Raw genomic sequence first — 27755 nt, 5'->3', positions numbered from 1 at the left:
AGGTTTCTTCTACCAAAACGTATTTACCCCATTCCCTTTTAGTTAGTTTTTGAGTTGGCATTTCTTAATTTTACATTATAGTCTATTTTTTGTATTGCCCACTGCACCCTCTCCCAACGGTCGTCTGAGGTTGTCCTCGATTACCTCATGACTTTCAGTTGACTCTAATCAGACTTTCCCGCCTTGTCTTTCCCCTCATCTCGTTTCTGTTATGTGTTATATGGTGACGATGGGTGGCCAGACGGTGCTGGTGGGCAACGAGGCACAACTGTGAAAAGCCAGTTGAACAGTTATCTCCTCTGCCTTGCTTATTTATTTTGTTCTTTTAGGACTTAAGATGGCTGCCTGCGATGTAGACATGCCTGTGTGGCCCGCCAAATAGCGGCCTCTGCAAATCCCCCTGTTTATCCACAAGCTTGACCCACTGGGCATGAGAGGGCGGCATGTACGCTAGGTGTCTACCAGTGGTGGAGAAAGGATATGTGTGTATGCATGCAGGCGTGTGTGATGAACGTAGCTTAAATTTGTGTTTAGGATGAATCATCCAGATTATCGCTTGAAAATCCGCTGTCGGTGAGTACGTGTGAGTGCTTGTTTGGATATGAAGATGCAAGGGATTGAACCCCCCCCCCCCACACACACACACACACACCGAGTTCTTGGCAAACGGAGGCAGTTGTTCTGCTAAGTGACAAAGAATAGGGGTCTTGTGAAGTCTTCTAATGCCAGTGCTAAGCCAGCTACTGGCGGTTAGAGTGATCCATAACTGATCTGTACTTTGGATCTTTCTCAGAGTGCCACACCCAAAGAGTTCCAGGTGTTAGACTAAAGCCTAAAGTTTTAAGGAGAAAAATGTATTGAAATCAAACGACAAATTGTTTTGAGCCTGCTGTAGTTTTCAAATTGCATTTTGTCCTCCCCTCCTCCAATTCAAACAAAGATTGCTTCCATGCATGGCAAAGATGGCTGATGCATGCTCAGAATATCACAAGAACCATTTTAGGTTGCATGTAAATGCACATAAATACAATCTGCAAACTGTATTGTTCTTTCAAGGAAAAACAGAATTTCAAAGAAGAAGCGCTCAAGCATGCAACACACACACACCAAGTCACACCAGCTTCTTATCCAATCCCTCCACTAATTCCCCCTTGGTAGAAGGTGTTCATTGTTTCTCTTTCATTCTAATCTCTCCTTCTCCTTTTTTTTCAAAATCCATATTAGATTCTCTTTGAGTTGGCCACAATCGGAGGCACTGGAGCAGAGCATCACCCTGCTAATGCTCTTTGTCTCCCCAGATTTGTCACTTAGCATGGAGAGTACACCTTTGTCATGGAGCAGGGTGGGAAAGAGGCAGACTCTCACTTGGGGCAATTGTTTCTTGTCGGAGGCCATCTTAACCCCCCTCCTCTCCCCTCTCTTCCCTTAAGCAAATCAGCTTTGCCCTGGATTAGAGCCCTATCATAGCTCTGACAGATCTCAGCAGCCTGCCAAAAACTGCAAAAACAAACAGATCCTTAAAGTTGGATGGAAATTGCTTCCAAAAAACAATTCCACCTTATCTTCACCTTGATATCACCACTTGATATCTCTTAAATATAGATGTTCTAGTCAGATTTATCATTAAAACTCATGATCTTCTTAACCTACTATGTTATCTTAGAATGAAACTAGAACAGTATTGTGCGCTATCATCCAATGGACATCCCAATACGTTATTTAGAAAAAAGAATTTGCTGTAGAAAATCTTCATTGAAAACACAGTTGAGTTGTTTTCAGAGTTCCAACAGACATTTTCTTTTCTTGAATTTATATAACATAATTGACGTTTGAAAGTAAATTGTTAGTTTGTGTGTTATTGTTAGCTTCCTTCAGTAGTGAAGCAACAGAATGATGAAATATTAAAGGGCTTTTTCACATCTTTCTTTTTGCATCTCAATAAACTAAAAAGAGCAAACCTGTTGTCTTTCAACATGTGTAATAAAAAGTCCACTCTGGATTATTCTAAAATGAATACATATTCCTTACCTCACAATTAGTTTCCCGTGCTAGGTTTGGATGGGAGTAGAGGAGCGAAAGAAGAATAAAGACAACACAAGTTGGCAGTTTTGGAGTCTGCCTCTAAACCTTCAGAAAAAGAGAAAACAAAACCGAGACAACAGTTTATTTTCCTGCTTCTGAAGTGTGTGTGTGTGTGTGTGTTTTTTTGTCTTTTACACAACAAAACCTGACTTCAAAAATATAAATACATACACACGGACACACATCAACTCAGATGTCCGTGGCAAATCTGTTGGTTTGATATCTAAACTGCTGCTTCGCAAAGAGTAATCAATCCCAGATATGGTTCTGAGGAGTATTGGATGCGTGTATGTGTGTGTTTGTTATTGGTCATTTTAGGCCTCTGTGATGACCAGAGATGGTAAAATGGCAGGAAAAGTGATGAGCAGGCGCTTCACAGACCACGAATGAACTCCAGCTAATCCCTTCAACCTGTCTTCCTCTCTCTCACCATCCTCCTTTCCCCTTGTACATTCTGTCTCATTTTCCCAAGCATTTTTCCCTTTTCTCAACTTTTTTTTTTTTGTGATTCGTGTGTCTTCCTTTCTCGTCTTTCTCTCTCCCTCTCTCAGTTCTTGGACCACCTCCCTTCATTCCAGCCAGCCCCTCCTGTGGGCCCTTTCTCTCTCCAGCCAGAAGTGCCGAGCCAGGGCTTTTGCCGGCTGGTAATTTATTTTCCCATTAGCCCCCTGTCTGAAGTGCATGCTCTGGGTGTGAGAGTGTGTGTAGGAGGGGGCACTAAGGGGCCACCCAAAAGAAAGACCCAGAAAGTAGAAGAGAGGAGGGCACCCTGGACACACTGATAAGACGAAAGAGCGGAGGAAGCGAGATGGAGGGGACAGAAATGAGGAGTGGAAGTGAAGACTGAAGATATTAGCTTGGTGGCCATTGGAAAATATACTTATAATGTTGAGACATGAGTGATCTCTGATGCTGAAGTGATTAATCAATCTACAGAGTACTCCACAAACTGTTGCTGATTAATCAATTACAAATTTTTCTCTGTGCCTCAGATTTAGTACCAATTTCAATTTTCCTCCACTCCACCCCCCCCCAAAAAAAATAGGAAAATATTATTCACCTTGGGTTGCCTAAACTGTAATAAGCATCTTTTATGTTTTTTTGTATGTTTTATGCACAACTAAAACTGGTTGATGACAGCATGGGGGTAATACATTAGCAAGGACGACATTTTGAATGATTGATAGCTGTGGCTGCTGCAGCCTAATGACACTTTCTGTGGATAATAAACTATCATTACTTGGATCAACCATGATTTTAAAACCCGTCAAAAATAATTTGGACACATTTCTATTCTAGATTATATGGATGTAACCAGATTTAGCTACCAAAGTATAGAGAGAATGTTCAAAACATTGCTTACCATCAGTCGAAATGGGCAAGGATCACATCCCTGATTCCTTCTCGCCATCTAGCAAAGAGATTTAAAGAGGAGTGACAAAAGCAAATGAAGTGGAGTAGCAGCAGTGCTCCCCAACAACTGATGGTGTCATTGAGGATCTGTTACTGTGGAATGTTGTCTCTGTTGCCTGGAAATGCCTAGCATGTCTTCAAAGATACTTGGATGATATGAGTTAAAACATCTAATTTCCCTTTGGGATAATTGGTGTTTTTGAACTGGATCTAAATCTAAACTGCTGATTTGTCAGTGTTGCAAACACTAGAACTAAAAGCAACTGTATTTTTAAAGTTATTTTGCCACTTTTCCTTTATTTGTTTTTTTACCTTCTTTACCAAGAAAGTACTCTACGGTAGATGTTTTCCTTTTAAGAGGGTTTTTTTCCTCTCCCCCATTTCAGACTCGGAACTCGATGGGCTTTTCCAGTGTGGTAAAATCCTGTCCACCAGTTTTTTTTTTTTCTGAATGCATGTGAATGTGGAGCAGATAAAATCAGCTGGTCTGTATGACCATGTGCCGAACACACAGACAAGAGAACCATTCACGCAGTTCATTCCAATATTAGAACTATTGTTATTGTAATTCCCATAACCAAAGTGATAGCATTGCATGCCTTTTATGTCTATTGTTGCTTTTTAAAATACACAAACACACAGCTTCAGGGAGGAAAAAGTAAATCCTCACATATAATAGTAACCGATGATTAAATTGGCCTTAATCTTTGTGTGTGCGTATGTGTCCATAATGCCTATAGTGTGGCATTCATAGATGGTATGTAAAAAGGGCTGCCTTATCACTTATCAGGGGAGGCCAAATTGACACAGAGGAATCCCTCCATTGTGTGTGGATTCAAAGAGAGATGTGAGCACATTGGATGTCTCCATTTCCAATAACAGTGACCTTGAGGCAAGAGGAATAACACCTCCAATCTGCTGACTGTTGGATTCAGACTCAGCCAGCTGATTTTTGGGGTGTCGAGTGCAAAGGGCTAATGCGGCGCTGGCTTTGTATTATTCTCTAGGGTAAATTGAGTTTGGCTGTAATTGTTTCCAAACGCTTTGAATGTGGATTACAGAGGTGCTGTTGTGCGGTAAGTTATTTGTTGAGTAAAAAGCCAAGCGATATGCAGAAATGTTAAAAAGGTAAAATTTAGAATAAAGCTTTCTAATAAGATTTTTAACGAAAAGCAACAGATGACACATAAACGTACTCACAACTCTTTCATGATTTCACTTATCTTACAAGGGCAGCACAATTTATCGCTATTTCACAACATCATTAGCTGTGTTTCCATTGATCATAAAATTGCGCAAATTAAAATGACTAAAATATGCTCAATGGAAGCACACCATTTTTGAGAAAAACTCACTTTTGAGCCAGGATGAGGTGGTTTTTCAGTTGTATTGTGTTTTGTAAAACTGCAATGGAAACACGTTTTTTTTGCATCATGACTGACGCTTGCATGAGAAACTGATATCTCCCACCACAAAGGTTTGAAAATCAGCCACTCTCCCCGGTTGCTCTCTGTGAGACATTGACTGACATATCTGCCTGTCGCAATATTTAGTGACTTTTAAGATGAAAAATTGGTATCGGTCAAGATGAGATTTGGCATTTTAGTGATCGGCAATCGGCCAGAAACCTGCAATCAGTGCACCTCTACTACTCAGGTTTGTATCATTTTTATTTCCACTTCATAGTATGTACTAGCTTTTGTTTTGTCTGTCACATGAAATCACACTAAGATATGTGAAAGTTTGTGGAGTTCAAGTACTCTGAGGGAATAAAAATATGTTCTCGTCGGTTTTCTCGAGCCGTTGCTTTAATCCACTATGTATTTGGAGTTCAGTTGACCTCGTCTTGTCCCTTCCTCTGCAGTTCAGCGGTGTTTTGTTTTATGCTAGCAACAGGCTTAAGTGAGATAATCATCTGCTTGATGTGAAACCAGTGATTCATCACTTATCACCCTTGTAATAACAGAGCCATGGTTTAATCTTCTGTCTTTGTCAACAGCACATTCAACATCACCATACTCAGTTTGCTTTATTAAAACAGGGCAGTTGGGTAATACCCACATTAAGCAGCAGTGGAGCTGACGATGAACTTGAACAAGTTTTTAATTTTGGTGCCTTTTTTCTGGCCTTTTTGTTACATAAATAACACTTATGACTGAATTTGACACAAGCTTAAATATATACATACAGTCGATCAGAGAAGATCATTAGAAATGAAGTGACTGGTGACCTTTTGTTAAAACCCCATTAGTTGATTGATGTGTGCATGGGGGCTCTTAGTCTTTTTGTTGATCATGTGCTAACAGTGCCCAACTGCCAGTGTATGGGTGTGTGAGTGTGTATCAAACCAGGTCTAAACAAAGCCATATTCTTTTTTAGCACTCAGCCTAATTAATCCATCTCTTAGCCACAAAGGGGACCCTTCCCCTCCCTTTTCTCCAGCATGTCCCATTGGCATTTTAGGGCAGAGAGATTCAGCAGGACCCCCGGGCACCCTCCTGCCCTGACCTCTGCCCCCCCACCAGGGGAGCATCTGTGGATCGATCCGGGGCCAGCTGGCACCAGAAGGAAGAAAAGGGGCAGGGCTGGTACTCTTAAAAAACACAGTTCAACTCAACATACACACACACACACCTCTGCAATGCAAGCCACTTTTTTTAAAGGAAGAGCAACACTAGGCCAGTTTGAGGCTTGGTAACTTAGCTCGTCCCTTTTTCTAAATTGAAAGCCTTGACCTTTTAATGGCAAAATGCAGTTTTAAACAGTTGCAGCCAGGGGGCAGCAAAGAGCTGTCACCCCCTCCTTTTTCTCTTTCAGTCTGTTCCTTGCTTGCCCTTTTCCCACTGCTACACCCCCCCCGCCCCCACACACACACCCCTACACACATGTAGTCATTCTGTAGGCTCAAAGAAAGAGCATATTGATAGTCCTATCCTCTTTGTAATAAATTAAACTTCTGTATTGTCCTTCCCTTTCATTTTACACATTGTCACATCCTCCTAGTCGCCCTAATCCGTGTTACTTCCCACACCTTCTCTCCAATACACACAGTGATTGACAAGCAGCATCCAGGGAAATGGAGAAGATTCCCATTGTTTGCCAGCCACTACCCAAATCTGTAGAAACAGTTATTTCATTCTTCCGCTGCACTATTTGCATATCCTTAACTATTTCCTATTTCTCAACACTCCCCACACTCCTCCTCCTTCCATCGCCCCAAACTGCTTCTCTAAATCCCCACTTCTTAAGTGTTTGCCGCATTTAGCAAATTCATTCATAAAGTATCTGCATGCGCTATTAGCTTAGTATAATAGCAAAGGGTATAATCTGCTGGGAGATAAGAGGTAAAAGGAGAGTTTTTCTCCTTTTTTTTGATCCCCTTCTTCTGGGCTGTTCTTTGGACAGTTGGGTCGGCGGCTTCATTGCTTTATGTTTTCGTGGAAAAAGCGACAAGGCTCAAATGTCAGCATCAAATGTCAAGTGGCCTCCGTAGTGAGTTGGTTGGACTCTTCTTTTGCTGTTTTTGTTAAATCATTTGTTTGAGCATGGAGACAGGTGGAGAAGAGGAACAGGTGCAGAAGGTTGGATTAGACGAAATTGGCAGAAGATCGAAAAAACAGAAAGCCATGATCGAAACGGGAATGTTGGAGATTGTCATTCTAGGAAGCATTAAATGTTTTCTATGCAGTGTAGAAATTAGGAGTGCGCTGATTGTAGTTGGCCTATCACCAATCATTAAAAAGCCTGACCTGTCGATTTCGGCTGATGCTGGGCTTATTTTTATTTGAAACCTTTCTGAATATTGCAACAAATTTGCTAAATTGTCAAATGTGGGTGACTATTGTAACCAGGTGGGTGGGTCTGTCAACGCTCTCACAACAGAGCAAAAGAAGACAGTGACTGATTTTTAGACCGTTGCCAAGGCTAAGATTGGTGGATAAGATCACTTTCACATGTAAGTATCGGTCAGTTTCTGATGTCGTAAATTTAATGAATTTGGGGCTGATCGTTGCACCCCTAGTAGAAAAGTTTGAAGTTTTCCATCTGTTGCAGCTCTTCCTGGCTTGATCAACATGTAAAAATAATGACACGTTTAGAATTGGTTTTCCAATGTTTTAAGACCTCATGAGTTTGGTAAAAGTCAGTATTTTATCAATCTTCAGATTTTTTACTTTCTTGCTTGATGCAATTATGGTGTAGATGATGGGTTTTACTTCTCCTTTTAAAAAACATTGGCGTATGAGTTTGTTGACTTTTATCAGACGTTTGACTTCTTTTTGTGTATATTGTTCGGAAGTAATTCTAATGTCAGACACATTTTTTCCTTTTTGAATTTCCAGGGTTGCTACAGAGATTAAGTTTTTATAAGTCTGAATAAGTATGAGGACAGAAACAGTATATGGAACTTGGAATATTTGTAATTCCTATTTTTTGTTTAAATGGATTGTCTTGTTTATCCATCTAGCTGTGTGTACATTATTTTTTGCAAATTCCATGATTCAAGCCTAACCACTGTTAAAGTTTGTTGTATAGCATTCTGAACCTTTATATTTAAAGTTGGAAAAATAAACACAAAATTAATAGAAAACTACAAGAATTTGACTCAGGAAATGTTGGTATAAATTCTATGTAGAAACAATGACTTCTACAAACTTTTGAATTATTAAAGTTAGTAAAAAATGGCATACATGACATGTCTCTGTTCCTCTTTACGCCTAATGTTGGAACTTTTCTGGCTGACCTGTGGATTTGTAATCTCTGTTATGGGCTTGAATAGTTTATCACCTTATTACCAAACACCTTACCACTCCAACATGATACAAGTTCTGTGTGAATGCGTGTGTGTGTGTGTGTGTGTAAGTGTGAATAAATAACCTGCAGTCTTCAGAGATAAGGCTGAGATTGAGTTTTCTCCCACAGCACCAAAGCATCTAAGGTGAGTGTGTGTCTTTGTGTATGAAGACATCAGGAAACGGCTAACGTAAAGAGCTTGTATCGGTTTATCTGGCACACATGGCAGGGATTGTGTGTGTGTGTATACAGTATGTATATGTGCTCTGGATTTGGTGAGTGTGAAAGAGAGCTAGCTGCCCTGCTTTGTTCGCCGTTGTGAGCACGAGAGGATGAATCCTCAGAGCTCGATCCATGTCTGAGACAAGACTGGATGCGACTGCCAGTGGAGTTGGATGCTGTTTATACACACCCATGCAGTAAAACATTTACAAAGAAATGGAGATTGGGGCGTGCCCTGGTGGCGTAGGGGTTAGCGCGACCCATGTTTGGAGGCCTTGAGTCCTCGACGTGGCCGTCGCGGGTTCGACTCCCGGACCCGACGATATTTGCCGCATGTCTTCCCCCCTCTCCTTCCCCGTTTCCTGTCAGCCTACTGTCATATAAGGGACACTAGAGCCCACAAAAGACCCCCTGGAGGGGTAAAAAAACAAACAAACAAAAAAAAAGAAATGGAGATTGTTTGGACGCAGACATTTTAAACAGACGCATGCTTTTGTGCTTCATTGTAAAGCAACATGTGAGTACCGGTGTGTTGTTCCTTTGCTGTGTCATTTCAAGCAACGTAGTAATTTCCTATCACAGAATGTACTTGAAAGAAGGCATTGTGGCTGGGCAATTTTCACATTGGTGGTGTCAACACAGCAAGGTGGTGAACCAGTCTGATATTCACCAACAGCATAGTGCTTCCGTACCCAGCCAGACAGTTTTTGTTCAAGGAGGGCAGAGAAAGGCCTGGAACATCCCCAGCTGTTCGGTTTTCAGGTCTAGCAGTCAATGACCAGGTTTTTTAGCAGTTCTTATTCTGAACACACTGCCTTTTGGTTAGCGACCTGCATGCACATGCTCACATTAAGGGTGTATTCACACCACCCCTGCTTTGTCTGCTTTAATCAAACGTTAGTTCAATTACCTAGGTCTGGTTCATTATGAGAGGTGTGAATATGCATTTGATATCTCAAAAAAGTGAACTCAGGTTCACATAAAAACTTAGGTCTCGGTTCGGTTAAAGTGAACTCTGGTTTAGTTCGGGTGAACGTCAAGTGGACCGGAGACCACTCCAAAACCAGGAAGTGGACTACAACACAGGGCATTCTGAGTAAATACAACAAAAATAAATGTTCAAGCCTTGTGGTCTTTTACCAAAGACGAAAGAGAAATGTTGCAATCGCTAAAATCTGATGCTACTCCATGTTTGCTTGCATTTCCTGAAGAAGGAAGTTGTACTCTGTGTCTTCTGTGGAGGTTTTTGTGTTGTTTCTTTCAGTCGTCGTTGGTGCAGCGCCACCACAGGTGAAGAGGTTAAAGTTTTTTTTAAAGAGTTTGGATTGTTTGACAGAGTGCAGTACAAAAGAGAACCGCACCAGTGAAAATGTAACAAATGTTGCCATTTTAGTACCCAGTCAAACAGAGTCAAAATACCCTGAAACTCTTTATCACCTCTTTGGCATATTCCCAAACTAATTTGACATTGATACTCTGACTCACAATGTATACTAAAGGACATAACATCGTCTGAACAATTCAAGATCAGATCAACCATTGGAGGTACACAATGCATTCTCCTAAAAACCTCCTCTCAATGTGGTGTTGAGAAGTAGTGACTTATTAAGCCCTACATCGAATGTGGTGTTCAATCTCCCTTGTCTGCAGGAGTCTCTGTCAGGACGGAGGAAGGCTTTAGCCACCAGCAGCATAAACATGAAGCAGTATGCCAGTCCTATGCCCACTCAGACAGATGTCAAACTCAAGTTCAAGCCCTTGTCGAAGAAAGTGGTATCGGCCACACTGCAGTTCTCTCTCTCCTGCATCTTCCTCCGGGAAGGAAAGGCCACGTAAGTATTATTAAATATTCAGCACAGTTTAACCTAAGGGTGTGCAAACATTTTACAGTACAGACTCCTGTACTCATGACTTCCAGGTTCCCTTTACACTCTCTTTAGTTCAGACACAGTCAGTTTGTGCTTGCCTGTTTATTAATCAAAAATATGACTGTTGCTTTGATTTTAAACTTTCTTTATTTTTAAGCGTTTCCCTCCCCCCGCCCCCTGCATTTGAGTGCAGCGCCGAGGCCTTTGTTGTGTCGCGGACCGCGGGTCGATGGCGCGTAACCCTTGTTAACCCTTCTGGGAATGATGTCGACCACACACAAACAAACCCCATCACGCCAGTTCAAATGAGCCTGTGAGGCTGGGAAACACCAAACACAAAGGGGAAAGAGAGAGAGAAATACAGCAATTATGATGGAGCAGTGATATCAGGAGATGGAGGGGAGTGGTAGGAGACGACATAAAATACCAGGAAGCATATAGAGATAGTTGGGGAAACATGGAGAGATTCAGGTTCAGTCGAAATTTGAAGTTTTAGATGCTTTTAACAGAAGGTTGTGGCAAAGCGAACAAGATGTTGATTCCTCCACACTTAGAAAATACACAGAGACGAAACGAACTTTATCTTTCCATACTTAATTTTAAAAATGTCACAACCAAAATGCATTTTGTGGCGTTTTAGGAACACATATTTGGAATTTCCAAGTCCAAGACTTAATTACAATCAATGCCATGTATACTATTACATCTCAGGAGTTTAATAGTTACACACTTCATTTTGGTCAGTAATAACTTGCTCACCAATGACTTGTTTTTGACAGCAACACATATTTTTTTAGGGATGCATCAGTTATGAAAATTTGCTCTGATATTGACATCTAATGTTTGCCAATAACCAGTATTTATCATTGTTTTCTATATATATACTATAAATAATTCCCTACCCTTTTGACATGACAACATCACTGACATTGCATGTCTAGTTCACTTAAACACTTCACTACCACTGTCACATGACCAAACAAATGCCACGTTTCCCCCTCCCGAAGCACAAACAGTGGGAAGGTGGAAATAAACATTGGTTATTAATATCGGCAGGTTTTTCTTATAAAATTTTATCAAATATGGTAATTTTTTATCAGACAATTACCGATATGTTAAAACTTCTTAATTGCCATAATGACACCAGTGTCCTCTTGGACATATCAGATAACATGTACCGTATTTTAATAAGTAATAAGGTAATAAGTCATCTGACAGTTTTGAAATAGAATACAGAGAATTGTGGCGTTAATGTTACGCATGGTTAAAAACTACAAATGGCCACCTGTGATGACATCATAAAAGAGCGTCAGGCTTGGGTAGTCCGGGTGACGCTGATTGTTATTATGAAGCCCACGCTGGGAGTTTGTTGGTCCTTAATAAACCAATAACGATGATACAGTTTGACTCAGCGCACTCTTTGTAATACCGTATTTTCCGCACTACAAGGCGCACCTTCAATGAATGGCCTATTTTAAAACTGTTTTCATATATAAGGCGCATAGAATAGACGCTACAGTAGAGGCTGGGGTTACGTTATGCATCCATTAGATGGAACTGAACTAAAGGGAATGTCAACAAAATAGTCAGATAGGTCAGTCAAACTTTATTAATAGATTACAAACCAGCGTTCTGAAAACTCCGTTCATTCCCAAAATTAATAAACAGCTGTTTTATTATTTTCCCCGAGGTAAAGTAAGTGACGTGGTATTTTCGTGACACAGTTTATCTTTTAACAACAGCAAGGTGTAACATATAGTGGAGGGGAACTTTTCCTCGATTCAATAAACACGTAAAAAACAGTCTGATACTGTTACGGTAAATCAAACGTTAGTGCAATCACAATATATATCCACTTCCGAACCATTGATTCGTTCATGTTAAATTCTCTCGCTGCTGCTCTATTCCCGTGTTCTACTGCGTGACTGATCGCCTTGAGCTTAAACTCTGCGTCGTAAGCGTGTCTCTTAATAGGAGCCATTTTGGGGTCTTTACACAAAACCCAGTGTGCACCGCGCGCTTCTCCTTCTACGGGGGAAAATGAAGTCGGCGGCTGCTTACCGTAGTTACGAGACCTGTTGTGGCTCAATATTGGTCAATATATAAGGTGCACCGGATTTTAAGGCGCACTCTCGGCTTTTGAGAAAATTGAAGGTTTTTAGGTGCGCCTTATAGTGCGAAAATACGATAAATACTTTTAGTGTTCCTCCGAAACCGATATTAATGCAGATATATTGTGCGTCCTTGATTATTTTCCCACAAAAACATAGTCGTTAGTTTAAATTTCTAATCATATCTCTGACTCAACACAGACAACTACAGTCCTCTATATACATTTATTTTATTCCTTTGATATTTTCTTCCAGTTATTTGCTAATGTGCTTGTCTAACGCCAGCATTTTTTCCTCTTTGTTTTGTCTCATTGATAATTTAATACGTATTGTACAGTATAATTGTATAATTATGCAATACAATTGGTTTTCCACTTGATGAAAGTAGTGTTTTGAAATTCAGCTGCTTTTCATTTGAATCGCTTTATCGTTGGAATCTGATCTCTGATTGGTTTCTAATCAGTTTATTTTGGTGTCATTGTGTTTATTTTTGTCTGTTTTGTACTAATTTAAATATTTAGTCTTGGTACTTCTTTCCTGAACAGTTTTTACAGTCTATAATCATAAGTTTCTCTGTTCCAGTGATGAGGACATGCAGAGTCTCGCCAGTTTGATGAGCATGAAGCAGGCCGACATCGGCAACCTGGATGACTTCGAAGAGGAGAACGAGGAGGACGAGGAGAACAGGGTTAACCAAGAAGAAAAGGCTGCCAAGATCACAGGTATAGATTGGAACAGTACTTTATTTCTTTTTAGATAATGGGTTAAAATCAAAGATTTTTTGCCATTTCTAAGAACTGAAATAGTAGAAATATTTTAACAACAATGGGTCTTAATGGTTTTTGCTACCATATTTCTTTTTTGGTTTATTTGTTGTTTTATTTGTTTTAAGAATTGAACTGACAGTATAAAATGGTAGCACATATTTCAATGAAACTTACCAGTTTAAATAAAGGTGTAAATATAAAATACAACACTTTTGTCTAGTAACACGTAGCACATCCACATTTTGCCGTTTTGACCCAATGTGTCCAGGATTTGTTCCAAATCTGTTATGAAATCCTATTTGAATAATTTTGCAAACAAAACCAAAAGCCATGTTTGTCAAAAGTGTTTCCAGAATAACTTGAACTATTAGACCTCCATTAATGATCACCGCTGACGCGGCTTTTTGTGTGGCATCAACATATCCTTCTTTTTTTTTCTTTCTTACTTCAAGCCTCTGGTTGTTGGCTTGTGTGTGTGAAAGTGTGTGTATATACCCCCAAACTTAAAAAGCAACTATGATTTTTCTAAATGCATGAGTTCATAGAGCGTGGTTTCCAGCCTGAGGGTTATGTTTATGTTGCTTAGGGTTTCCTGTCGCATCCCTCCATATATACAGTACATGCTGGGGATTCACCATCTGGTCTAATATCTGGGCCTCACTGCTTCCTGCTTTGCTTAATCCAACTTTTCGGAGCGGCACCTCTTCACGTTAAGCTTCACTCGTTCTTCCTTTTTTTTTTTTTTTGCGCTCCTTGTCTCATTTACATGTATATGCATTGAATGCCTACAACAACGCTCCACTAGCATGCATCTCTGAATCACAGGCCAGGCCAAGCCAGCACAACTCCTTGCAATCATCATATGAGTCCTACCTACATAACAAGCCAGCGAGCCTCTCGAGCGTTTATAGCAACACCAGGCAAACCGGGGGGTTTGCTCTCTCTTGTTGTTGTCAATGTAAATATTTGACCCCAGATGGATGTCTGTATTTGGATTTGTTGCTGTTTTACCTTTTTCTTAGTATTTTATAAAGTAAATTGCTACTTACCCTTTGTCGTTAGGAATAGAAATATGTTTTTTTACTAAGAAAAATGTATTGAAATTTTCAACAGAGTTAAAGAGGAACATGTATTTTTAATGGAGACCGTAAGCAAAGATGTAGCATCTTGAATAGTAATCTAGCCAGTTTTTGGTTTGTTTGAAACTGGCTGATAAAAGTCTTCAATGTGGTGCTTTGGTTTGGTTGCACATTTTGACAATTAGTATTAGATTATGTGAAAATAGTCTCAAAACAACAATATTATCCCTTATCGCAATAACTTCTCTGACAATTTATCATCCAGCAAAAGTAGTTATTGTGACAGGCCTACTGAATGACAGACCATGCATGTCTGCAGGTGTCCAGTTATCAATAGTCACCCATTGTTGCCAACTCAGTGACTTTATTGCTATATTTAGCTAATTTTGGGGCAAAAAAAATCAGTATCGGCCAAAATCGGAATTGTCAGGTCAGACTTTTTAAAAATCACCGATTGGCCAGAAAACTGCAATCGGTGCACCCTTAAAATTTTGTGCCAACATACTGTAGTGAACCCCTATTCTTTTCTCTCTTGCTTCATGTAGCCATGCTAACAGTGCAACTTTTTGAGCCATGTTATTAAATTCAGTCATTTAGGGTCTAAACTCTTGATGTTTAGTTTTTTCATTGAAGCACAATTATAATTTTTTTTTCTTCTACTGCTGCAGTTTTTAATAGACTTCCAGCTTTATCAATAAATTATCAATAACAGAGCAAATAAAAACAAACAAGCCTTCTGTTTTTTTTCCTTTTTTTAACTCTTTGTTTGTATATATTTCTATGTAAATATTGTGAGTTTGTGTTATGCTGCGAGTGAATATTATGCATAAGGGTCTGTTTTTATGCATTGTTCACTTCTTATTCTTCCTCCCTCCCTTCCTGTACTGGGCCTTTCGTTTACAGAAATAGTAAACCAGTTGAATGCCCTCAGCTGCTTACATGGGGATGATGATGATGATGATGGTATTCCCAAGCGAGCACGCAAAGCAACAGCTAAGCCTGCTGCTTCCTCCCAAGGTCTTTTTTTCACCTTTCTTTCACCCCAAATCATCTTCCGTTCTTTTCTTTCAGTGACCTGTGACCTCTACCCAACCATTACTTTTTTTTATTTATATGTACTAAGTGTCTATTTTTATAATAAACATTTGAGTTTTTGTAATATTCAACATTTTAGCCCATTTTGGTTCCTTTTCCGTTTGGTCCCTTCCTGCCCCCCACACCTCCTAGGTCCTCGTCATTGGTATTGTGATGGTGTTGTGGTCATGTGATAATAAAGTTTATTTTGCCTCAGTTGTTGTCCTCTATTGTGTTGTAAAAAATCAGTAAACATCAGTCGGTGTTCATTCTTTTGGTTTCTATCGTTTTTGACAGTGTGACCTTAAATTTGTGTTTTACTGCATTTGGAGGCGAACCAGTGTAGGATGATTAAGTGCTGGTTATTTATTTCATTTGGCATTTTGTATCTTTCTAGACATTTTCATGTATAAAATGAGGTTCTCCGATTGATCTGCATCAGTTTCGTAACTGCCACTTGAATGTTTAGCACTCTGGCGAAACAAAATTGAACGTAAATTTCAATATTTTCCTAACAGTCATAAAATGTGAATTTATGATTCCAATCAATATCTACCAGCAGGTGGTTGTTTAGAGTTACTTTGGTTGATCTGGGGTCCTCATTTATCATTTTTTCTAAGATTTAACTCCCCCAAACAGAAGTTATAGCTTTAATAAAGGAACACAGGACACAATATCTTTCTTTAAAAAAAGTCTTAAAAATAGATTATGCCTGAAGTTCTTGCTTTTTATTATTTCCATAATTAATAACTGCCTAGAGAATGCCAGCTGGTTGCATGAATTGGTGAAGAGGCAGAGTGACCTTGAGTCAGATTAAACATACCTATTTAGCCCCCTTTTTTGCTTCAATACAAGCAGAACAATATTCATTGAATTGCATTGCCCCATTTTCAAATGGAAAATCTCTTAATTTCAATAGTTTGTATAGAAAACAGCCCCCCAAAAAACGGCTAGCAGTCGAAAGTATAAAAACACTTTTTCATCACTGCAGCCTGAAATAGACACCAGTACGCAAAGAGAAGAAGTCCTGCGCCTCTTATCAGGTACCACTCCACATTGCCACACTACATATAGATCAAGAGGCACATAGGCTACTTGCAGTAACTCCCCCCTCCTCATTCAGAGTGTCACAAAGCTCTCAGCAGTCTTCCTTGGCATCTACTTCAGACACATTTATGATTTTTTCAAAGCGGCCCGCACCCCTGCCGCCTGGGAACGAGCCACGATCAGTACGATTAAGACAAAGTAGACGAGCCTTGGAGATCTCCAGTAAGGATCTCCATAGCAACTCCATTCGTTTCTTCAGTCCTTCACAGGAGACCCCCCTCCGTACTGCATAACTTTTCCCAGAATGCCACTGTTGTACATGCGCTGAGGGAGGGAGCAGAGGAAAGCAGAAGTTCAGGCAGCGGATGCCCTAAAAGAGGGGTGTACTTGTGGTCTTTCATCTTGTGGTTCACTCCAAGTGCAGATTTTTGGATACTTGGGTTTGAGGATGTCTTGTGTTGTGTGTTCTCTGGCTTTTTGACGTTCTTGCGTTGCTTAAATGTCTTTCCGTTGGACTCTAATGCGACAGAACTGATCAACAAGCTGAACTTCCTGGAAGATGAGGATCAGGACTCCGCTCCCACCATGATGAACAATCCCTTCGATGAGCCTGATGGCGACCTTCACCCCTACCCCCTTAACCCTTTCGGTGATCCGGGTGAGGAAGGTAGGTGATAAGATCTCTGTGAGTTTACTACCATTGATTGTAATGCTGACTGATTTTTGAGGAAAAGATGACCGATTGACTAGTCGGGGTCAATAAATCAGAAAATTAGAGATGCACTGATCCGATATTAAAATCTATATCAGTCTCGATATTGAAAAAAAAAAAAATTCTACATTTGGTATCAGTGACAATGTGCCCGATCCATTTATTAGGGCAGATCTAGTCAGTATAATTCTATGCTTTGTGCTCTGAGTGACATCATGTTTTATTGTTTTACATTATATTTAGCATTTCTAATTGCAGCACTTTCTGAACCATTTGAAAGAAGAATTGTTGTAGCTTATTTTTAGATATTTGGCCGAGGTAGTCAGCCTCTTGTACTCCTAATTCTTATGATCAGAGAAATTTAAAGTTGTTTTTTACATATTTGACCAAGCTTTTTTTTTTTTTTCCTTTTTTTTTCTCCGAAGAGTTTTTGCGGCGCTAGTGGCTCGTATTTTTGCGACAGTAGGCAGACAGGGGAGAGGGCGAGGAGAGGGGGGAAGACAGGCGGCAAAGGTCGTCGGGACCGGGAGTCGAACCCGCGACGTCCGCGTCGAGGACTAAGGCCTCCAAACGTGGGGCGTGCTAACCCCCTGCGCCACCACAGCTGTCCAAGCTTGTGAAGCTATGGGTGTATTTAACTGTGCTGTATTGGTGCAGAGTTATCAAATAAATTTGTATTTTGGTACATTTAATTAAAAACGAAACTTCAGCATTTCAGTTCCGCACTGTTTTTCTGTTTCGGATCGGTATTGGCCGGTAGAAAACCTGAAGTATCGTTGTTGATTTGGGAAGTGAAAAAAACCGGCAAAATCAGTTTTCAGCACATCTTTCTTAGCTTTGATCTTAAGAAAAAATTGTATTGGAGGGCATCTTTTGGATGGTAAGCCATGCATATAAAAGCGTTAAAATGCACATGCCAAGTATGGAGCACCACAAAAGGCTTTGAGTCAGACTGTCAAACCATTATTTTTGTCTACCCCCTTGATAATCTGGGTTTTTTAAATTTGTTTTAAGACACTCTTAAGCACATAAAGATCATCGGCTTTGTTGTCTTGTGTAAGTTTATTTCGATGTGCTCCTTAGTGTGAACTTAAAAAATTTGCATTAATACAATTTACTGTTCTTAACTTTAACTGGGAAAAAAATCCACACCGTTTGTTATAAAATGCTTTTTCATTTCTCTTCCACATCCCAATTTGAAATATTAACACACATAATGAAGGTGATGCATTTGAGGAGTTGGGCATGTATTGGACTTCATAAGAGAAAGAAATCTGTACAGATAATACACACTATATAAGCAGCGAAATTGGCAGCCAAGTATGTAATGCTTAGCTAGTTCCCAAGATAGACTGCAGTCAGATGTGTTGTCTTGCTCTCTGCTGTCTGGCTCGCTACTCGCTAACAAAGCTCTTGTCAAGTCTAGTGAAAGACGTGTTGTTTATGCAGTCGGCGCTCTCGTCCTTATCGAACAGAGCTCCCTCCCCAGCCGGCTCTGAGGCAGCAGCTTGATGAGGACTACTCCTACGACCACGACTCGTCAAACCCGTTCAGTGAGCCGGATGGACTGGAGACCCGATCTGCTCCTGGGAACCCGTTTGACGAGCCCGACCAGGACCCTGAGCTCCAATCTGACCCAGAACCTCCCAAGCCCAAGCAAAAGAAAGGAGTTCGGCCTGTCGATATGAGCAAGTACCTGTATGCCGACACCTCTCACAATGACGAGGATGAGCTTGACGAGTAAGACTTTTATTTGCCTTTACAGCAAATATCTTATCTGAAGCTACTTGCTATTCTGAGCCACTTTAATCAAAAAGCAATTAAAGAAGAGTGATATTATTATCTGTTATATTGTATAAAATGGACTTTCTGTTAAGCATCCTACTGATGTAGTATTTGTTGAATTAAGGAGAGTGTGTTAGTAGTACTAGGTGAAGCTCTAGGATTACCAGCATGGTTACCAGTAGCATTCCAAGCTGTATGAGAGACCCCTATTAGAGGCGTGCTTGTAGCCATGGCACGGGCCACCCCCACTAACACCACCACCACCAACAGAAGCAGGGTAAAGTGGTGAAGCAGCTCTTTCAACGGGAACAAGGCCTCTGTTGTTTCATTGCATTCTTCGGCCTTGTCTCCCTTTTTTTATTCTGTCCTGGCCTCCATCCCACCTCTCAACATCTTGCATTATACTTTCACTCTTCGCCATTCCCCTTAACTTCTTCCTGAGATGTTGCTTATTTTATTTCACCTCACTTCCTCTCCCCCCATCTTTTGTCTTTCCTTTGCTATATCAGATTAGTTTCAGTCCTTATTAGAATAAATAGTCTAAATAACAAGCTTAACACAAATAAATTCACAATAAGATGTTTATTTGCACAATCACAATAATTGACACTTGAATTAAAGTAAACACCCTCAGTTTTTCCACAATTTTGCTCAAAAACTGCACTTCTAGTCTTGTCCCTGCGCATTGCGCTACTAATAGTTATTGTTATATTTGTGCTCCCAATCTGAGCCACAGTGAGACTGATTTAAGCGCATATATCTATGCGAATAAGCAATAATTTGTATTGTGTGCATTTAAATCTCACACACGTTCTTTATTAGGAAGAGCTTGGCTTCCGTTTAAAACTTTAAAAGTTCTAACTATGGGAAAATGATTGCTTACCTTAAAGAGCATTATTTTTGGAAAATCTCATGATAACACCTTCATAAATGTTGCATCTCACATTTGGGGAAACTGTCTCTAAATTTTGGAGAGCCTATAACGCTGGAATGTAACAAGCACATGCTAAATATGCTAAATAGTATTTAAGTTCTTAAGATTAACATGACATCTGTTTTTTTCGACTCCTATATTATACACCCCTATACAATTTTAAAAAGCTAATGTTAGCTGGCTAGTTAAGCTAACTGCTCAGCCACACCTTTCAGTTTGCTATTTACTTGATACTCGTAGCTTGCAAATTGTAGTTTTAAAACAGCATTACCCATTAGGAGAGGTAGTTGGCGCTCCTATAGTTTTCAACATCTACTGTATTTCTAAACGGTAGGTTTGTTTTGTAAGATGTGTAAGAGTCAAATTTTAGCCCGCTAACAAAGTATTGCAACATATATGGGAAGGGTACGTACTATTATTTTGTATTACATGGAGCTGGAAAACAAAACTGGTCATTCCAACAGTATACCTTAAAAGATAAATAACTTAAAAAAAACAACTTGTTAAAAATACTTGTTAAAATACCTCGATATTGGAAAAGTCGAGGTATACAACTTTTTAAGGCCCATGCCTTGTAACAAGCGTGACGACCATCTTTGCAAAGGTATGAGGACATCTGATGGTTCCTCGGCAGGTTTTCATGACAAAATCTCAAGTCTCTCAGCAAATTTCCTTCTGCCGGGGATCGTTCTGTAGTTCTGCTCAGCGAGATGTTTTAAAGATAGTCCATGACCTTTCCAGAAGAGTGTCCGTGCCTGAACTGTAAATGTGAACCTCTCGGTTTTGGCTGTAGAGCAAAGCTGTCACATAGATATATATATATAATTTAGTTCCACTCAGCTGTCAAAATACAAACATTTTATTGACTGCAATGTCCCTTTTCCTCTTGCTTCTACATTATAAGCTGTATTTCTAAGAATAGAGGGTTCAGGAGGGCACATATTGTTTTGACTGAAGCCCTTTCACTTGTCTTTCAGTTTGGGCTCGGTGGTTAAAGCTTGTCTATAGGCCTGACTGCCTTTCTTTGTTTCTTCACTTGTTTATACTTCTCACAGTTTATCGGCCGGCTTATATATTGACACAGAGTAGCTCTAAATGACGCTGCTCAGTCAACTTCTTCTGTCCTACTCTGTTCTCTTGTATGTTTAGGGCTGCAAATGACATGTCGAGTGAATGTCTTGAGGTCATACCCCTAGCTTTCAGAGCCACAAGCATGTAGGCATATTGGTAACATCTTGGTGTGTGTTTTTGGTGCATGCCTGTGCATGTGTGTATGTTCTCCTGTTCTTGCCTGTCTGTCAGTAGTCCACCTTCGGTTGCGAGGATATGAGGTCACACAGTACTGACCTCAGTGCACCTGCTTCTTATATTAGCGTATAATATGCCATACAATGTGGGTGTTCTTCATTGAATGGCATAAAACCTTTGTTTCTGTGAAACAATCTTTCTTTTCAATTGTGTAGTTCAGCCGTAAATGTCTTCAGATAGTTCTGATTACTGATTATCTCTAATAATTCTTCATTGAATGTGTTCATGTTTGATTAACTCACTACTTATTTGGAGCAAAACAGTTTTATTCTTCTCTGACACTTATTACATAGAGCAAAAATATTTAATATGCCTTTAATTACATTTTGTCACACTGCATCCACTAACTTCATTCTGTTTCTGGGGATTTTATGTAACAGATCCACAAAATGGCAGATTTATACCCTTTCAAAAGGTGCAACACCAAGTATTTTTAGTGTTAGTGTAATATCCAGCAACGTTTTACTCAAAAACAGACTTGGGCTCTGTCTCTCATTAAACTTGCCTGAATACTGCTGTTATACAAGGGACACTAGATTCCACAAAAGACCCCCTGGAGGGGTAAAAAAAACAAAAAAAAACTTGCCTTAATACAGCAAACATTTTGAAATAATGTTTTTTGTTGTTGACAATAGACTGAAATCAATTTCTGGACCAACAAAAATGGAGAACAATCAGTCTAAGAAAGTTAGGGAACTGTAAGCCTTTTATTTTTTTAAAATGAAGCCCAATGTTCTTTTTATTTCCTACTTTGTCTCTTTAAAAGTTTTTTACATTTTTTTGCACTTTTTAATTGGTCAAAAAGAATTGTTGCCCCTGAGTACAATTAACTTAACAATTTCGAATACCACTGATCTAGAGTGTGTCGTGCATTCGGATTTAGCCACAATTTAACACACGGTATTAACGCGTTTTTAGTCATTATCCTCCTATGAGGTGAGCATTTTTACATTTTGCAGTCTAACATTGTCCCAACAGGATTGCCCACATTTCACTCCATCTATATTTGATATGTAGGCCAAAAAGTTCCATTCTGGTTTTGTCTGGCCAAATCACTTTCTTCCGCCTACACGAGTTGTGGCAAGTCTTTATTTGCCACAACTCGTGTAGGTGGCAAATAAAGACCTACACGAGTTGGTGCCACTGTGTCAGTGGCGCCAAGACACAGGAAGATATTTTCTTGTATCTTCTAAAGGAAGATACAGTGGCAGTATCTTCGTGCCACTGTATGAGTGGCCACTCATACGGAAAAACCAGATTTGCTGAACAAACAACGAATGATTGACTTGTTGAACGATCTCTCCCGCCTAAGTTATGGATGTTTACGTCTCCTCCAGAACCTCTTAGTTGCTCCTCTCCATATTTTTTGAGGTTTGCAGTTGATTCTGTTTTCAGATCCTGTAGTTCACAGTTGAATATTGTTAACAGGGTTTCCCCCAGAAAATCTGCTAAGCCTGGTGGTAGGGGCGCTAGGGCCGTCTGCGTTTTTGTGTTAAAATATGTGAGAAATTACAAAAATGTGGCGGTGCACAAGGAGGCGTCATAATTCGGAAGTAATAGACAGACCATGGACAGGTGCAGGAACGGCACAATTGGTGCGCTCCCTTGTGCCTGGTTCAATGCGACAATAAACCTAGCTTAATCCGTCTTTGCAATTACTGTTGTATAAAAACTTCAGTATTTCCTGGTCTTCCTGACACTGTTTTCTCAATAATGTTGTCAAATAAACCTCTGAGGCGTTCACAGAACAGCTGCATTTATATAGAATTAAATTAGACCCCGGGGGCTACTTCAGGGGGAGAGTAAATGGGATTGTGTATCCCATCTTTTGGAGGTTTTTTGTGTTTCATTAAATGGGAAGAATGAAATGTATCTGTAAAGCTTGAGAATGTTAGTTTGATGACAAACTTTTGCATTTTGATGTAAATGTTAACCCAGATGTTCTATTTTCTTTACTTTCTGGCTTTTGGCTTGGACTATTTTAAGGACTTTAAAGCAGCAAGACTCTAATTGTTTTCATCACTGTTATCTCGCTCTTTCACTTTCAGATCCAACCCGTTTTATGAGCCGAGGACATCAAGCCCAGCACGGCCTCCCTCCGGCAGCCCCTCTCCTGATCTTGGCGGTATCCAGAAGAGGAGGGCCCCTCCACCCCCGAGTACCAGCACAGGCCCGGGTCCCAGTCCACCCACCTCCAAGCCCAGCTCTGGCCCAGACGGGGAGAGAGCCCAGCCTTTGGGGCCCAGCCCTCTGGCGGCGGTGATAGTGAGAGAGCTGGCCTCCTCTTCCCCAAAGGTGAGCTCGCTTCGTTTCGACTCCCAGGGAACCTGAGTTGGTTCTATGACAACTCCCAGATCCCTGAAACTACAACAAAAGAAAACAAATGGAAGGAATGTGAGACACTAAAAGGCTTAAACAAAAGCTGCACAGTGTTATAGTGAGTTTACAGAATCAGCACGGCACCTCTAAAAGTTGTGCTTATTAGAATCAAGCCTACCAGTATGTCAAGCTGTGTATGAATATTTGTACCACATGCCTGAAAAGTTCCCGCTTTGTAAAGAAAAGAACAGCCGATTGGTCCGTTGCTGACAAACCCACTGGATTGATCATGTGGCATCATGTATGGGTGGGCATTTATTGTGTCGTTTGTCATTTATTGTGATAAATTCCTTTTCATGATAAGAAACTTTGTTTCAACATTGTCGTCCCAAATTCCAGCTAGTGATTTAAAAAAAAAAAAAAGTACTCGTCAGGTTTGATAATTCTACTGTTTTACGGTGTCCAATGAAAGCATCGATAAATTTAAAAATACACCATGTGGAGTTTAGTGATTCAGATCACACTTCTTTCTGACTGGTGTCCTAAAGAAGTATATTACAAAAGGGAATGTATTTCAACAACAGTATTTTGTTTGCAGGGCAACACAACTATAACAGTTATCACAATAGTACAGGAAAATATAATAAAACTTCCAGGTTCATATTTCCCACCCCCAGCATCATGTCAACTGAATTACGTCACATATTATAATACAATGTAGACATAGTGAATGATTTTCCTCAGTTTTTTAGTGGAGTAAAGTGTCTATTGTTTACGTTTTTCCTACAGATCTCTGCTCTCGCTCTCTCTCTCTCTGTTTCTCAGTGTGGCTCATCTCTCTCTGGATGCGTCATTACTACCGAATGACTCGTGTTTTGTATGTTTGCAGTGTCCCCATCCAGTGGTCACTTTTTCCACATGCTTGATCTCACATTTATGGTCATGGAAACTCTCCATTCTATCATTTGTATCTGTAGGTTCTTTTTTGTCCTTTCTCATTGCGGTGGTTGTTTATTTATTTATTTAAATTAGTTAAATGATGGCTGGCTCTAATTAAATGGCTGACAGTCACACACTCACGGCCGGAGTCACACCACTGGCGGGGGAATGATTGGCTGCGGGCGTGGAAAGAAGTGGAGGCTAAAAACTGTGTGTGTGAGTGTAGGGGCGCTCAATGAACCTTTTTGCTGGTTTAAACATCGGGGGCTTAACTACAGCAGAGCGATCATAAGGGGGGTTTTGACCCCCCACTGCTCCCCTGTGCACACACTCACACAGTACAGTTACTTCCTGTGTGTCCTTCCTGCCTGTGACTGTTTTAGTGTAGCTGAGCGGTGATGCTGGCTGTCCATGTAATTATGGCACAGCGCCTTTATCACCTAGCTGCAGTTGCCTGTGACCATGGGTGAAGGGGCCTAAACCACTTTAATTACCCAGAGCCAGTGGCCTGTGGTGGGCCGCACTTCGCCAAGAGATGCCCCTGACTCTGGAGCTTTCAGGGAGGGAGGAAACACAGAAATAAAATATGAGTGTGGACCAGGGTTATAATAGTTGTGGGCTTTTCACTATAGTTTAGTTTTATTTTGCTTTGACTTTTTGGTTGTGTAAATCAGCTAGTTTTAATTAGTTTTTAGAGTGTGATTGCTAGTTTTTGTTAGTTATTATTAGTTAAATATTCTTTAGTTTTTATTAGTTATGGTAATAGATTTAGTTTTTTCATACTTTGGATCATTTTTAGATGCAGAGGGTTAGGGTTCAAGAAGATCATAGTACTGCATTTTGATTTTGTAAACATCATTTGCGTAATGAATACTCAACAGAGTATACCATTTAAAAAAATGCGTCCAGTTATTATTGAATAACCAAACGACTGGTGTTTTCTTCCAACTTTTGCGGTTGCCATTTTGTGGATTAGCATAAGTGCTAGCTGACATAAACCGCTTGTGTGGAGGGAAAAAAAAATCTATTTTACAACAGTTCGAAAGCCAAATGAACCAATTCATAAATATGAAAACAAAGTATATTATATCAATAATTTCAGTATGTTTTAGTTAGTAATTAGTGGAGAAAAACTTTAACTTTCACTGGAAGCACATTGTGCGTTTAGAAAACAGTTTTTGTTTCTTTTAATAATTTTTTTTCTCACTTTCGGTTTTTCTTGTTTTGTCAGTATTAGTTGACTATAATAACCTTGGTGTGGACGGAAACGGGGTTGTGCATTGAAGGGAAACGCGTGGAAGATGGCGAACAGTGGGAGGAGAAGATGGACAAGATGGCCACGTTATTGCACACAGAGGGATACAATGTTCATAGGAAGCAGGGGTTTGTTGACACATCCAGGAGATGTGAATAGGTTTCCCATTCTTATTCACACCAAGTGCAGTGATACACACATGGCCTCGCCTGCGCAGGGGTTGAGAGATGACCTTTGAAAGTGTGAAGTCAGAACGGATTAAGGGGAGACATTCCCACTACGAGAGGCCAAAAAGGAAACCAATACATTGCATTTTAAACGTGCACAGGGTGTAAATCTATGCTTAAGCTCGTATGTGTGCGTGTTTCCTGTTTTGTTCAGCGAACAGATTCCAGTGGAACTATACCTTCAACCTGTACGGCGTATTTGAGGTATGGATTTGATGTTTGTTTATTGTTACAAGCTATTTAAATTGGTAAAAATGATTTGAGTTGCGATAAATACACTTGATGTCAAATTTCTACGGAAAGCTGGCGTATCCAGTTTGATATCTATAACTTCCCCTGAAGGGTTTGTTTGGCCACACATGGATCTCTGCAAATCAAATAAGATTTTCAAAGTTTTTGCATCCAATCAGTTGGTGGCCAGTTTTTCAGTTTGCGGTCATTGTTGCTAAGAACTTTGCCAGGAGCGTGCTGGAACGTGCTGTGAAATCAAACAGTTGCAGCGCAATAATTCAGGCAAGCATTTCACATATTAAGAGATATTAAGATAGAACAATGATGTTTTAATAGGAATATTCAAGGTTTCCCCCAGAAAACTTGCTAAGCCCGGTGGTTGGGTGCTAGGGCAGTCATTCATCCAGCGTTTTCGAGTTAAAATTTGACTTCTTCGTTCTTGAACAGATGTTTGATTACCTTCGTCGTAGACGCTTTATCCTCCTTGTCATTGCATTAGAACAACCCACTTCACTGGCAGTCTGTGAAAAATCGGCATGCCTACAGGACATATGGTGTGAGCCGAATCAATCTATGTATCAATTATATATGTATATATTAAACTCTGAAAACAGCTTGCAACTCAAGATTTTCTACAGTGTGACAAAAATTCAGTTGGCTGTTGTGTGAAACAAAGTAAATCTGTCAAGAAGGAATTAGATGATTGCATTGTAAACTAAAGGAATCGAGTAAAGGAGCCGAAAAATGTTCTGAAAGTTTTTATTTTTTTCTAATGTATACCATTCACTATGTTTGCAACTAATGATTAATTTAGTAATTGATCACTCTGTTGATCATTCTGATAATTCATAAAATAATTCTGATGATGTTTTGAGCCTTAGCATTAGAAATTCATAAATAGATGCAAATAAACATTCGTTTTTAAATAATAAACCTTTTGTTGTCTAAAAGGCAAAACCATAGCATTTTTTTATTGTGTGCTTGATCGTTTGTAGTATCTACAGCTACTTCTGACATCAACATGTGAAAAGCTCAGCCGTTTCAGCTTGACTTAACATCAACACAGTGTAGAGCTGATTTGTTTCTTATTTTTTGGATTGATTAACAGTTCGAAAAGGTACAACGATTAGGAGCTAATAGATTTTTAGTTTTTTACAGAATTTGAACCAGGGGAAAAAAACTAAAACTATGCCACTAGAGGAGTACTTGGTATAATATATTTAAATTTTAAATTTAAAAGTACTGTGTATATATTTCTGTAAAGTTTTGGTTGTTCTTTTATCAAATGCCTTTTGTTTTGAGTCTGTAGATTCCTGTTAGTTATTTAATTGATTACTAAATAAGGTGACAATAATTTCACCGTAAAAAATACCTGTTCCTTTTCATGTAGGATGCCACTTTTTATTGTTTTTTTTTTGTGTCTCTGAGGTCAATCTCCAAGTTGTCAAACGTGAAGCTTGAGGCTGTCAGCAGACAGTTCATGTCTTCATGCCAGCCTACCCGTCTACTGTCCTGTCTGAGAGAATACAGATCCTCAAATGTGTCAAGTTTCGGATTTGCAGAGGAGCTGGAGGGATGAAAATGTCTGTGG

The 27755-nt window shown here is 39.8% G+C and overlaps 1 protein-coding gene across 7 annotated transcripts in view; it reads left to right on the top strand.

Annotated features, from left to right (window-relative positions):
- Positions 1 to 27755, top strand: part of ehbp1 (EH domain binding protein 1) — a 166820-nt gene that overhangs the window by 28016 nt on the left and 111049 nt on the right. For 6 of the 7 annotated variants that reach the window (XM_032553699.1, XM_032553704.1, XM_032553702.1 and 3 more), the window contains exons 6-11: positions 10159 to 10340; positions 13070 to 13209; positions 15237 to 15350; positions 16984 to 17121; positions 18642 to 18906; positions 23242 to 23488. In XM_032553699.1, the coding sequence (XP_032409590.1) occupies positions 10159 to 10340; positions 13070 to 13209; positions 15237 to 15350; positions 16984 to 17121; positions 18642 to 18906; positions 23242 to 23488 (1086 nt within the window). The remainder of the gene's footprint in view (positions 1 to 10158; positions 10341 to 13069; positions 13210 to 15236; positions 15351 to 16983; positions 17122 to 18641; positions 18907 to 23241; positions 23489 to 27755) is intronic. The other variant, XM_032553703.1, reaches the window with a different exon arrangement.

Source organism: Xiphophorus hellerii, chromosome 22, assembly GCF_003331165.1.
Source record: "Xiphophorus hellerii strain 12219 chromosome 22, Xiphophorus_hellerii-4.1, whole genome shotgun sequence".
Lineage (NCBI taxonomy): Eukaryota > Metazoa > Chordata > Actinopteri > Cyprinodontiformes > Poeciliidae > Xiphophorus > Xiphophorus hellerii.
The sequence above is the reverse complement of the archived record's forward strand: the minus strand, read 5'-3'. Positions and strand labels throughout refer to the sequence as shown.